This window comes from Mytilus californianus, unplaced genomic scaffold (genome assembly GCF_021869535.1).
Source record: "Mytilus californianus isolate M0D057914Y unplaced genomic scaffold, xbMytCali1.0.p SCAF_7, whole genome shotgun sequence".
NCBI classification, from domain to species: domain Eukaryota; kingdom Metazoa; phylum Mollusca; class Bivalvia; order Mytilida; family Mytilidae; genus Mytilus; species Mytilus californianus.
This window is the reverse complement of record NW_026262723.1, coordinates 6,895,563-6,908,011: the sequence shown is the minus strand read 5'-3', so window position 1 is coordinate 6,908,011 and position 12,449 is coordinate 6,895,563. Positions and strand designations below refer to the sequence as shown.

At 31.5% G+C, this 12,449-nt stretch overlaps 1 protein-coding gene across 1 annotated transcript in view; it reads left to right on the top strand.

The window, feature by feature from the left end:
- The window catches only part of LOC127708972 (sodium-coupled monocarboxylate transporter 1-like), a 50,798-nt gene extending 40,248 nt beyond the window's left edge, over positions 1-10,550 (top strand). The window contains exons 13-15 of the mRNA XM_052214204.1: positions 6,191-6,285; positions 8,527-8,645; positions 8,963-10,550. Of these exons, the coding sequence (XP_052070164.1) occupies positions 6,191-6,285; positions 8,527-8,645; positions 8,963-9,118 (370 nt within the window). The 3' untranslated portion in view covers positions 9,119-10,550. The remainder of the gene's footprint in view (positions 1-6,190; positions 6,286-8,526; positions 8,646-8,962) is intronic.
- The last annotated feature ends 1,899 nt before the right edge of the window (positions 10,551-12,449 follow it).

Genomic DNA, 12,449 nt, shown 5'->3' with positions numbered 1-12,449 from the left:
TTTTATATCATTATAATGTCACAATAGGCTTATTATACAATTTGCTTATTTAAAACTACACAACGTACAGTTGAAAGTACGTGATGTTAAGCTAAGATGGCACGTTGTTATATCATTAGAATGTCACGATAGGCTTACCACACGATATGCTCGTTTAAAACTACACGACGTACAGTTGAAAGTACGTGATGTTGAGCTATGATAGCAATATCTTATGTCATAATAATATCACGGTAGGCTTGCCATACAATATGCTTATTTAAAACTACACGACGTACAGCTGAAAGTACGTGTTGTCCAGATAAGACAGCACGATGTTATATCATTATAATGTCACGATAGGCTTATTATATAATTTGCTCATTTAAAATTACACCACGTACAGCTGAAAGTGCGTGATGTTAAGCTAAGATAGCACGTTTTTATATCATTAGAATGTTACGATAGGCTTACCACACGATATGCTCATTTAAAACTACATGATTTTCAGTTGAAACTAGATGATGTTAAGCTAAGATAGCATGTTGTTATATCATTTGAATGTCACGATAGGCTTACCATACAATATGCTCATTTAAAACTACACAACGTACAGTTGAAAGTATGTGATGTTGAGCTATGATAGCACGATGTTATATCATAATAATATCCCGATAGGCTTGCCATACACTATGCTCATTCAAAACTACACGACGTACAGTTGAAAGTACGTGTTGTTGAGCTAAGATAGCACGATGTTATATCATTATGACGTCACGAGAGGCTTATCATACAATGTGTTGACTTGAAACTACACGATGTAAATTTAAAGTAGTTTGGTCTTGACTTGAAACAGTAAAATGTTAAGTTATAAAAACAGAAGGTAAAGTCAAAATAAAACAATGATAGGATGACATATACTTGTGCAGAGTTGAAGATTTTTGGTGTTGACTTCGAATATAGTACAAATATTAGCTCGGTTTATGTTAAATTGAAAGACAATAATGATGCGTAAAACATTACAGAATTATGTGAATTGAAACTGCAATTCTATGGAAAAGAATAAGGGACAAATCCCCAGGATTTTTTCTTCTTCATTTGCAAGTTCGGAGGCAAAATGATATACAAAGAACGTTTTCCATAAATTCATAAAACAAATGAATTATCCATCGCTATGTATTACACTTGAATACAGTTTTGCCGTATATTTTACATGTTTTGTTTAGATGTTTTTTTTATGATTAAAAACCAGACTTTTTTTATGAACAATATTTAAGAAAATATTTATCTATGTTGTGTGTTAATATATACAACATTATATTGTGCTTATAAGACTTATGATTGTGAGGGTCAAATTTTACTCATATAAAATCACATCTATGTAAGAGTTATCGGAGAATTTGTATTTACCACTCCCGTTTTCCCCGAAATAAAACATAAGAATCTGGAGTCTTAATCTTAAAAAACAAAGATCAACTAATATGACAAATAATGAGGACTGAGAGGGTCAGAGCTATATGAGAATGTGACTCCCCCCGGCCTTGTTAGAGGTATCTGAAAATTTGAATTTTCTTTTCCACGAAATCAAACAAAAAGAATTGATAGGTGGAAGAATCCTACTGCATGGGGCCAACCCAAATATAAAGTATGGTAGATTCTGTTGTATACATTCCGCTTATACATGAAGTCTATATGAAACCTAATAAAATTTGACCTAGAGCCTCCAGTCTAAATCGTCAACTTTAAAAAAAAACATCATTTACAGCATTGCCAACCATTTTTCCAGCACCAAGTAAGATAGTGCCCAGGTTTATGTATATATCCACTCGGAGAATATTTCATTTTTTTTAAATTGGTAAAGTCATTAATGGACAATGACTCCTATAACTTATAATAAGAATGATTTCCGTCACTTATTTTCTTGTCTATAGTGATTTTCTTGGTTCTTTACAGCTTCTCTCTATCTATATGTGTTTTCAAAGAAAAAGAAAAAAATCAAAAATCGGTTAAAATTGTTAAAGTCCATGAATTATTTTGGTCTTGCTTTGATTAATTTGTAGATATGTTTTTTTTTTATGTCAACAGTTTCTCTCTCTCTCTCTTATAGTTTTCATGAGTGTGGTCTAAATTAAAATCGGTACATTTTTTTTAATTATTTGCCAAAATGTAGTTTATTCTTTTTTGAAAAAACATAATAAAAAGTTTGGGCCACAGAGCATTTTGCAAGCTATACAGGTTATGCAGTATTGTCAGATTTTTTATAACTATACATGGAAAACTCAATGTTAGAAAAAAACAATAAAAATTGGGATCACGAGACTCGTTTTCTGTCTACAAAACAAAATAGATAAAGTCCCTACACATTTCATCATTAAAGACGAAATATGCCAAAGGGATTTCAAACTCATAAGTCGAAAACAGACTGACAATGCCATGGCAAAAAATAAAAAAAAAAAAAAAAAACGACAAAAGATAATGTTATCCGAGTTATCTCCCCTATATGGAAAAGTTGAAAAACATATGCAAAAAATGTTCTGTATTCAAAATTAAATAATCGTTTTAATCAGATAAATCACATAATTTTCTTCATCAAAATGAAAAGTACTACATATGAATAACATTCCTCTCTCAAAATGTGTATATTTTTTTAGATCTAGACCGATTGTGTTGTGCTATATGAGAATCTAAGGGAGCTACCATGTGATTTTTAGGGGGGAGGGGATGGCTAGGATGACAAATTTTTTCCTGCCTTTTTTTTAGTTGTTATCTCTGTCCTGCCTTTTTATTTTTCACTCTATTCGGTCCTGCATTTTTTATTATTAGTTTATTCTGATTTTTTTTACATACATTGTCATCCTGCCTTTTTTTTGCCAAGTTGCTTATTCTGTATTTTTTTTAACTCAAAACTCCTGTCCTGCTTTTTTTTTAAATTTCATCCTAGCCCCCCAATAAAAATCAAATGGTAGCTCCCTAAGATTGCGGAAGACACCCGATCTACCCTAAGGGAAATATATCTAATGAGGAAGAAATTTACAATTTCGGTCACGTCGAGTTACTTGTAGATCTCCTTTTGTTGAAAAGGGTTTCTGTTTTCATTTATCTATCTATTATACTGTTCAGGGGGAGGGGAGAATCGAAAACAAAATAGACAAAAAGAAGGCGAAAGATACAAAAGGGATAATAAAACTATTAACCAAACTGACAATGTCAGAACAAAAACTCATCAGCCGAAATAAACGAGAGAAAAAAAATAAAAAGCCAAACAACAGTATATTAAGCGCAACATATAGAAAATCAAAAACACGAAACCCTAAAAAAAAGGGGTGATCTCAGGTGCTCCAGAAGGGTAAGCAGATCATGTTTCATATGTGGCACCCGTCACTTGGCGATTTTGCAAATAAAGAAGGAATGTGTTATAATTTTCGAGGAGCTCCCAAAAAACATGAATTACAGGGTGTCAAATCGATGAACGTGCTTAAAGTAGGCTCCTTTTCATAAAAAAGAATTGATGAAAATGTTTTAGTATTTAGTGTACAGTGGCAATTATTACATGCATATAAGGACGAGAATATGTAAGTGTGATATGAATATGAATAAATCTTGGCTCTGTACAAGACATATTTTGCTTGCTTAGCTGAATTTTTAACAAACTAGTTGACAAAACGTCTCTGACAATCTATGGAAATCCAAATAGTATCGGTTTTGATTAAGTCCAGATTTTTTGGTTTTATTTCGGGGAAAAGGGGTGTGTTTTACGTACAGTGGCAAATATTACATGCATATCAGGACGAGAACATGTAAGTGTGATGTGAATATGAATAAACCCTGCTTTGTTACAAGACGATATACTTTACTTGCCTAGCCGAATTTTCAACGAACTAGTCGACATTCTATGGAAATCGTAATCGCTTCGCATTTGATTAAGTCCAGATTCTTTTGTTTTATTTCGTGGAAAAGAAAATTCAAATTTTCAGATACCTCTAACAAGATCGGGGGGGGGGGGGGGGGGGGGGGTCACATTCTGAAATAGCTCTGACCCTCTCAGTCCTACGCTAAGCGTATTATTTGTCATATCAGTTGATCTTTGTTTTTAAAGATTAAGACTCCAGATTCTTATGTTCTATTTCGGGGAAAACGGGAGTGGTAAATACAAATTCTCCGATATCTCTTACATAGATGTGATTTTATATAGGTAAAATTTGACTCTCACAGTCATAAGTCTTATAAGCACAATATTATGTTGTATATATTAACACACAACATAGATAAATATTTTCTTAAATATTGTTCATAAAAAAAGTCTGGTTTTTAATCATAAAAAAAACATCCAAACAAAACATGTAAAATATACGGCAAAACTGTATTCAAGTGTAATATATAGCGATGGGTAATTCTTTTGCTTTATGAATTTATGGAAAACTTTCTTTGTATATAATTTTGCCTCCGGAGTTAAATTTCATTAATATTCATCAACTTGCAAATGAAGAAGAAAAAATCCTGGGGATTTGTCCCTTATTCTTTTCCATAGAATTGCAGTTTCAATTCACATAATTCTGTAATGTTTTACGCATCATTATTGTCTTTCAATTTAACATAAAACGATCTAACATTTGTACTATATTCGAAGTCAACACCAAAAATCTTCAACTCTGCACAAGTATATGGCATCCTATCATTGTTTTATTTTGACTTTACCTTCTGTTTTTATAACTTAACATTTTACTGTTTCAAGTCAAGACCAAACTACTTCAAATTTACATCGTGTAGTTTCAAGTCAACACATTGTATGATAAGCCTCTCGTGACGTCATAATGATATAACATCGTGCTATCTTAGCTCAACAACACGTACTTTCAACTGTACGTCGTGTAGTTTTGAATGAGCATAGTGTATGGCAAGCCTATCGGGATATTATTATGATATAACATCGTGCTATCATAGCTCAACATCACATACTTTCAACTGTACGTTGTGTAGTTTTAAATGAGCATATTGTATGGTAAGCCTATCGTGACATTCAAATGATATAACAACATGCTATCTTAGCTTAACATCATCTAGTTTCAACTGAAAATCATGTAGTTTTAAATGAGCATATCGTGTGGTAAGCCTATCGTGACATTCTAATGATATAACAACGTGCTATCTTAGCTTAACATCACGCACTTTCAGCTGTACGTGGTGTAATTTTAAATGAGCAAATTGTATAATAAGCATATCGTGACATTATAATGATATAACATCGTGCTGTCTTAGCTGAACAACACGTACTTTCAACTGTACGTCGTGTAGTTTTAAATAAGCATATTGTATGGCAAGCCTACCGTGATATTATAATGACATAAGATATTGCTATCATAGCTCAACATTACGCACTTTCAACTGTACGTCGTGTAGTTTTAAACGAGCATATCGTGTGGTAAGCCTATCGTGACATTCTAATGATATAACAACGTGCCATCTTAGCTTAACATCACGTACTTTCAACTGTACGTTGTGTAGTTCTAAATGAGCAAATTGTATAATAAGTCTATTGTGACATTATAATGATATAACATCGTACTATCGTAGCTTAACATTACAAAATTTCAACTGTACGTCGTGTAGTTTCAAATGAGCATCTTAGCTTAACACGTTGCATCGTGTTGTTTTAAGTCAACAAATTGTATGGTAAGCCTTTCGTTTCAATATAGTGTTGTAGCATCGTGTTATCTTAACTTAACATCATGTACTTTCAACTGTGCATCATGGTGTTTTAAATCAACAGATTGCATGATAGACCTATCGTAATATCACAATGATATAACATCGTACATTCTCAACTCAACATTTATTAATAACATGTCAGCACCATACATTTTAGCTATTCATTTTATTTGTTATCATAGCTATCGAAGTGTATGACTGAGCAGTATCCATCTGCAAGCTAACATCATGCAACGTCCACTTCACATCATGTACTTTAAACCCAACGTTACGTGTGTTTGGCATATCATCACAACATCGTGACTTATCATTATACTATCACGACTAAAGCACTTGTCATTGCAAGTCAACATTGCGGAAATTCAACTTAGCATATTGTAATTTAGAGTTAGCATTTTGATGACTCAATTCAACATCACGCTGTCTTAACTTTACATTTTAAGCTTCAGCATAACGTTTTTTAAATATCTAATATATGACAGCTGAGGCTTTCCATATATTACAGCTACCTAATTATATACAAGATGTCTTACATCTGGTTCACTGGACTTGGGTTATTGGTATGTGTGGTATTTGGACTCATTGTAAGCTTTATAACAGGTAAACGAAAGTACTAAGTAACTTTACAGCAGAATGCATTGAGTGTGTAGGTAAAGGTAGAATCTTTGGTTACCTTGCTTGTTAGCTGAACCGTGAAGTCATTATTAGGTCGGGTATACTACCCTCCTTTCGGAGTAGTCTAGTCCTACAGACAGATAGATTGGTTATCTGTCGGACTAGTCTACTCTTAAAGGAGGGTAGTTTACCTAACCTAATAATGACTTCACGGTTCAGCTAGCAAGCAAGCTAACCAAAGATATTACCTTTACCTACACACTCAATGCATTCTGCTGTAAGTCTTCACGGTTAGCAATATACCCCACGGCACCGTAAAAATACCATCGAGCCTGTATGAGTTTCACATAGAGTCAAGTACAATCTATCTAAATAGAATTTAAAACAATGAAATTTCTTGCCTGTAGGTTGGGGAATGCCTTTATAGTATTAACAAATTTAACCGAAATGTGTTAAACTTCGAAATGTTTATATCGAATATGATATATATATAATGATGTATATAGTTTGATCCCTTGGGTTGGTCTTGTTTTCTAAAACAGAATTGTTCGACAAAACGTTATTCGAAAACAATATTTAAATTTTCTAATTTAAAACGCGAGGCTTGGTGATCTTTATATATCTAAAATTAAACTGGTGAGAGTGAAGAATCATCGTATTGCACGGTATTCGGTGGTTGAATCTATTTCTCAAATGATTATTTGACAATACCAATAAAACAATTATCGTTTTTTCAAAAACTTACAAAAATATGTGTTTTTTCTATATGATGTGATCAGTAATGATCGTCTCTTTTCGTGACATCACAATATGAAACTCAGAGGAAAGCAAGAATATTGGACGTCATAATTGAAATTTGACCCTTGAAGAACTGAGAACTGAGATCAAACTAAAAACACGTTGATTATAAAAAAAAAAGGTCAACCGGTCGAGGAAAGTATGAATCGGTTAAAAATTAGAGAAATATCAGTATAATTTTTGCATATTCCTTATTTTCTTCTGCTTCAACATTTTGTTTCTTTCGTTGTTTTTATCTTCTGCTGGGTTCGTTTTCAATATTAATTAAACCGTTCTTTTGTTCCTTTCTTTTTTATTGGGGTGTGGAATTTTGGTGGTAAAATTTCTGTATTGTTAGAATGTTTCTGTTTTAATTTGTTGAATTTGCAAGAATAAAAGGTGTACATCCATGAGACAGAAAGCCCCATTAAATACCAGTATCGTTCTTTTATGTATTAGCTATCCTCTTAAATGAGATACTTGTTATTTATGACGAATGAGAACAAAATTCTAGATTGAAATTTGCAGCTAGAAAAAAAACAATTAGACTACAAATACTGACATCAATAATATGTCAATTGTAATTTGCATAATATGTCAATTATAATTATTTGCAAATCATCTAGCTATGTATCAATAATATGTCAATTATAATTATTTGCAAATCATCTAACTATGTATCAATAATATGTCAATTATAATTGTTTGGAAATCATCTAACTATGTATCAATAATATGTCAATTATAATTATTTGCAAATCATCTAGCTATGTATCAATAATATGTCAATTATAATTATTTGCAAATCATCTAGCTATGTATCAATAATATGTCAATTATAATTATTTGCAAATCATCTAGCTATGTATCAATAATATGTCAATTATAATTATTTGCAAATCAACTTACTATGTATCAATAATATGTCAATTATAATTATTTGCAAATCATCTAACTATGTATCAATAATATGTCAATTATAATTATTTGCAAATCATCTAGCTATGTATCAATAATATGTCAATTATAATTATTTGCAAATCATCTAGCTATGTATCAATAATATGTCAATTATAATTTGCAAATCATCTAGCTATGTATCAATAATATGTCAATTATAATTTGCAAATCATCTAACTGTGTATCTTTTTAAACTAGTATTTTCTAGGTTAAAAGTAGATATGGGATGTACGTCAATGAGATAGTGACCTTGCAAAACCACAAAACCAAATACATCTAATATAAGGTCAACATACGATATTCATCAATAGATTATAAGACAAGGGTCTGGGTGTTTTTTATATGTCAAACTTTAAATCACCTTAAATCTAGCTGAGTCATTCTCCTGAAAACTCACTTACTAGAAATACTACTTAATATACATTATATGTCTTTTTGTGTTTTCTAACTATTTCAAAGCAAAACTGATATCAATATTGAACTTCATAGGAGCAACAGACCCAAAGAAAATAAATCCTGGTTTAATTTGTCCTATATTTGATGAAATTTTGCCATGCCTTCCTGTGAAAACCAGAAAGAGGCTTCATTTTGGCGTTCGTCACGAAGACGTAAGTATAAAACTTTAGGGAATACACCCTAATGCTCTAAAATAATTCCTGACAATTTGAAAAAAATCAATTTTATTTACTGTAAACTTATTAATAAAATGTTAAAATAATTCTACTCTAAATGATTTTTTACCCCAGGAATAAATGGCCTTCGAATGATTTTGGCACCACGATTGGGTTTTCTTTAGTTTTCAATACTCGTCAACTTTTAATTGATTAAACACAGTGTTTTTTTTTTTATTTCGTATTGTAATTAGAATAGTTTCCTAATTTAACCGTGAAATGAAACACTTTTAAGAGACATATTTATTTTGTAGTTTGTAAAGTTCTCCAAGGACAACCCGAAAACGATTGAGAGAGGAGGATATGATAGAACGCTGTATATAGCAGAAAATACAGATAAAATACCCCATGATGCAATCCGTGGTTTCCCTAAACATTTTGAAAAATCAGAATATAACACTAAACTTTGATGCAAGCATACGATATTGTTTAATTATACATTTTTCTATCCTTATGAAAATTGAACGTTTTAATCATGTTTTAAGTATGTCCGATATATCATGTGACAGTACAATACCACAATTTCCTGTTCATGCACATCATAGAAAACCACAATTAATTTTAAATAAAAAAAGTTTCATTATCTTAAAGCGACTGTTTAAACAAACCATTATATACTTTTACTTCAGATCAGCAGGTTCAATTTTAAAAATGCAACTTTTTAATATAAGCAATCTTAATGGAGAAAATGTGTTTCACTTTTTGTAAGTTTTCAAAAATTATACCTGTGAAATATGAAAAAAAGAAGATGTGGTGTGATTACTAATGAGACAACTCACCACAAGATACCAAATGACATAGAAACAACTAACAACTATAGGTCACCGTAAGGCCTTCAACAATGAGCAAAACCAATTCCGCATGTGAAAGGTCATTACAAGTTAATCACACCTAAATAAACTAGAGACTCGTAAGATTCTGCTAATCTGCGTATATAGCTGCCTACTTATTAGGAACATTCATTATTCAATATATAAAACATACGAATCATTCTGATCCTTATGCATATATTTTCTTATTGTGTGTGATATGGCTTCAAACATACCGCTTTCTTACGGAATGTGCATAAAGTAGGACAATCAATAAAAAAAAAGTTTGTCAAATAATGGATATTGGATAGACACAAAAAAAAATGTGGTGCAAAAATAAAACATAATACATCAAAATAAACTTTCCATCGTTAATAAACAAAATGAAAACTATTGCTATAAAACAAAATGTAATATGCGATACTAGTTGAAACACCAGGCAGTCCATAGATATGAAAATAAGGAGATGTAGTATGATTGACAATGAGACAGCTGCTATCCACCAACGTTCAAATGAAGTGGATGAAAGCAATTATTATAGGCAACCGTACGATTCTCCAAAATGAGAAAAACCAATACCATTTAGTCGGCTTTAAAAGGCCCCGAACTGAAAAATGAAACAATTCCATTGAGTAAACTAACTGCCTAATTTGTAACAAAATAATTTATGAAAAACAAATATGACAGAAATGCACGAACGACAACCACTGAACTACAGGCTCCTGACTTGGAACAGGCACATACAGAATGTGGCGGGGTTAAACATGTTTGAAGGCGCCAACAGACTTGCCATAAAAAAGTACAGTATGTAATAATCGATCAAAATGACCCATGTTAATTAGACAAAAAAATATTTTTAAAATCTGGAATCATATATAATCATTATATCCCGTATTTTTGTTTTATTGCTTTTTATCATAGATGATATTGCTTTTGTGTATTGTGTAATATTATGTTTGTGGTAAAGCTTAAATTGTACGCTTGTTTGTTTGTTTGGCTTTTTGAAATAAAATCTGGAAATGTAGAAAATTAACAGCAACATCAACAACAATACTAATAACTCTAATAATAATTATGACAAAGCAAAGCTCTGATTCATAGCCTGGCTTTGGCTAGACTTTTGTCCTTTTTGGTTTAATCAGCTCTTCAATTTTTTCATGAGTTTTGGATTTCAAATATTTTGGCCTCGAGCATCACTGAAGATGAATTAATTGTCGACATGCGCAACTAATTCAGTAAAATTGGTACTGGTAATGTTATTAACAGGTATAAATATTAATTGTTTTAATAAAAAGAGATGTGTAGTATACGTTAATGAGAAAGTAACCCAACGAAACAAAACAAAACCCAAAGGCTTCTAAATAAAGACAAACTAAGATAATCAGACATATAAACGATTTTATAATTCGTTTGACTTTGTAACACATGTGTAATGGCGTGAACATTTGTAAAGAAAGCACATGAAATCTGCTAAAACTTTCTTAAATTTGTCTAAAAAATCATCAAAAGTGTAATTTCAAATACATAGATCTTTTTTACAATTCTTTAAGAAAAATCTATGTATTTGAAACTTGAGATTTGGTGATTTTGAGACAAACTTTAGAACCTTTTTCGCAGATTGTATGTGTTTCTATACAAAGGTTCACCTATTTTGAAAGAATTCAATCAGTAATATTTAAGAAAATAAAAGAGATAAATGCATTATTTTCGATTTCCAGTTATAGTTCAACGAGCCAAAGTTGTATGCAAAATGTTATCAAAATCTGTGACATAGCCCATCAACTGTTCCTTGACCTTAAAGTAAAATATTAAGAAAGCTGTGGAGATTGAAACAAAATGGGTTGAATAGATAGGGATTTTGGAATTGGTGCTCTGACACCTATAAAGTGGGACAAAGATCCGCCAAATAATTAAATCGTTGATTATAATACTGTGATTATGTACGGGTAACAGAAAATAATATAATAAAACAAAATTTAAAACCTAATACAAAGAACAAATATCCAATTGTGAGATTCAAGAGGGGGAAATACCTAAATTTCTTGGAAAATTTGAAGTACCATTTTAAGCGTTGGATAAAGTCAAACACGTCAGTACTATTGAAAATTGTACAATATCTACAAACTGCATTTGATCTATCAACATATGTTTGATTGTATGATTGTGGTTGCGACGTATGTATTGAGGTTGTTGGTTTTTTTTTAATGTTCATGTGGTTACCTAGTATGTTGTTTGCGACATGTAACGATATCACCAAGATCTTTTGGACATTTATATTGACAAATACAAGATTAACAGATATTGGATGAGCACAATAAAAAAACTGGCAATAAAAACACTTCCCATATACTGCGAATTTTCGAAAACATGTGGTTGTTATTTATTGAACAAAATCAATTATGTTGGTAGTAAAGAGCTCCATATTGGCTAACAGACATTAAACGTTATTTGTTGTGGTTTGTTGTCCTTTAAGCAAACTTTTACAAACGCATGTCAAATTTTCTTCGAAAAAATTTCTTTACCAAGTCAGAATATGACATTTTTTTTCCAATCGTTACGTTGGTTGATATAGTTAAGTGTTTGGTTTTGTCAGTTTTTAAGGACTTTCCCTTTTTGAAATCACCAGTGAGTACGGGAATTTTGTTATAACACTTTTTTCGCAGTATTGCTTCAAAATTGTCGTCAACGGCAATGTACATGTACTCCCCTCAATAACATTTTGATGATATGACAATAAGACAAGTTGTTGAAAAAGGGTTTACTATTTAGACTCTTTTAAATTAAATTCCACTAGTTGTCATCAACTTTCCAATTTTGAGAAGTTTGTGAAACTCTTAAACTAGGGGAAATATGCAATACCCCTTTCTGTCCATTTCCTCCTCCTCGTTTCAGCTACGTTTGCCTCCCCTTAACCATACACAAGCTGTATGAG